Source organism: Phaenicophaeus curvirostris, chromosome 2 (genome assembly GCF_032191515.1).
Source record: "Phaenicophaeus curvirostris isolate KB17595 chromosome 2, BPBGC_Pcur_1.0, whole genome shotgun sequence".
Taxonomy (NCBI): domain Eukaryota; kingdom Metazoa; phylum Chordata; class Aves; order Cuculiformes; family Cuculidae; genus Phaenicophaeus; species Phaenicophaeus curvirostris.
The window spans coordinates 120,038,358-120,040,327 of NC_091393.1; the positions used below are offsets into that span (position 1 = coordinate 120,038,358).

Here is a 1,970-nt window from a genome sequence, read left to right on the forward strand (position 1 = left end):
CTATTTCCCCTTCCAGCTGGGTGGGAGGCAGCAGTAGTACCTGCAGTCAGCAGAGGTGGACCACGTATACGCCTTGCCGCACTTGGGGGAGCAGGTCCCCTCCTTGGGGCAGTGCTTCCTCACCTGCCCATAGCCTGCAAGGGGAGACAGAGGGAGAGTGGTTGGTGCACATATAAAGATGCTTATATATGCACGAATGCACAGATGTCTTACACCTCTCATAAGAGACAGGATCAGCGTTCTCAGAGTAAAATACCAAAAGCAATGCCAAAATAATCTTGAAAAACTGAGTTGGTCTTCCAGAAAATACAGAGGGTTTCACAGGTGGCAGTTTCTGTGGTAAACAGAAATCTGACCTGCATGTGTCAAAATAGATTCAAGTGCCAAATAGTAGGCACCAGAGTGGGAGATTATTGGCATAAAATAGTTCAGAAATTATGTTCAGAGTAGATGGATATTGGAGTGGGAATTATTTTGAGCCCCAAATCTCCTCTGCATTCATTGAAGGTGGAGGTGAGACCCAGAACTAGAGGGATACCTCTCAGCGCTGCATACTAAAAATGAAATGGAACTGGACAATGAGAATATACTCAGGACTGGTTTAACAAAAAAGATGGTGTCATCTGAGCAGAGGGGACATCCAGGAGGCTGGTGTATCTGAAAAAGACACACAGCACTCACTTAGTACTCCATGGCTAAAATAGTTACACCAGGACACAGCTCACCTTGACCTAGAACGTGTCAAAAAATGTCTAAACCATCCCAAAGGTGCCCCTTACAGTACATCAAGGTGGCTTTTTATTTAAAGACTCGCTTGTTTGCACATGAACGTAGAGCCCGTTTAAAACAATCTGGATAAGCAGGTCATCTGCACATTTGCAGGAGACCAGCACTGATTCGCATACCCAAAGGACTAGACACATTTACGTGGGCAACAAAATCACAGTCTTTAAAGCCAATAGAGACTATTTGTTCAAGCTGGAACTCTGACCCTCATCACTCTGATTCTCCCACTCTTGTACAGAGAGGCTCACCTCCCAATACAATTCACTCTCTTACCTGGGACAGCCAAGGAGACCAGTAGGAAGACAGCAAAGACAAGGTAGAGGAACCTCATGTCTGGAGTTGAGCTGAGATCTGAGCAACGCTGGAGAGAGAAGACCCAGAGAGAGCCTGAGCTGAGCGCTGCTGAGTGGTGAGGCTGGGGATCCTCGTATTTATAGTGTGTTTCTGAGCAGACAGTAAAGTTCTGGGGGAGGTCCTGTTGCTCACAGGACCTCTCATGGATCACCGCACAGCACAACGTCTGTCACCTCCATCATGTACCTGGGTGTGTTGGCAAAACTCTGCTCTCCCCAGATCTCGTATCAATAAAATCTGGTTCAAATAAAAACCAGTGAGTGTGACAGGAGTGACTGATGAGTAGATGGAACAGATCTGCTGGAGCAGAGGGACCTGATAGGAAACAAGATCAATATCAGAGGGCTTCAGGCCTTTCTCAGTCTTTGGCAAGGATGCAATAAGGATGAGCTGTGACCACGATGCACTGATAAATCTCCTGGTGTTGCCTAAGCCTGTCAGTGTGTGGGGCTGGACAAGCTAAGAGGGGCCCTGATATGAGCAGACTTGGCTTGGGAAGCACCATGTATCACCGTCTTGGGAACCATAACTGCAAAATACCTCTAATAAATTCAGAAAACACTGTGTTCAATGTGCCTGTTCTGCTGTCTCCTCTCACCCCACTGACAGGCAGGAGGACTGAGGCTGGGAGGCTTTTCCCAGGAGCCTGGATGAGCAGATCACTTGCAGAAACTTGGATCATCATCTTTTCCTCACAAACCCTCCCAACAGAGGTTTAAAGTGTGCTTGATTTCTGAGATGCAGAGCCCTGATCCCTGTTGCTGGTGGAGCTCTGATGGTGACAGGAGGTAGTTATTCAGGACACTGAAACAAAAGCTGACTGCAAGAAG

General features: G+C 47.3%; 1 protein-coding gene across 1 annotated transcript; it reads right to left on the bottom strand.

The window, feature by feature from the left end:
• Positions 1-1,117, bottom strand: LOC138717556 (cygnin-like). Its single transcript, XM_069851074.1, has 2 exons — positions 1,060-1,117; positions 1-134 (listed from the first exon to the last, which is right to left on the bottom strand). The coding sequence occupies exons 1-2, from the start codon at positions 1,115-1,117 to the stop codon at positions 1-3; spliced, it is 192 nt and encodes a 63-aa protein (XP_069707175.1).
• Between the last annotated feature and the right edge of the window lie 853 nt (positions 1,118-1,970).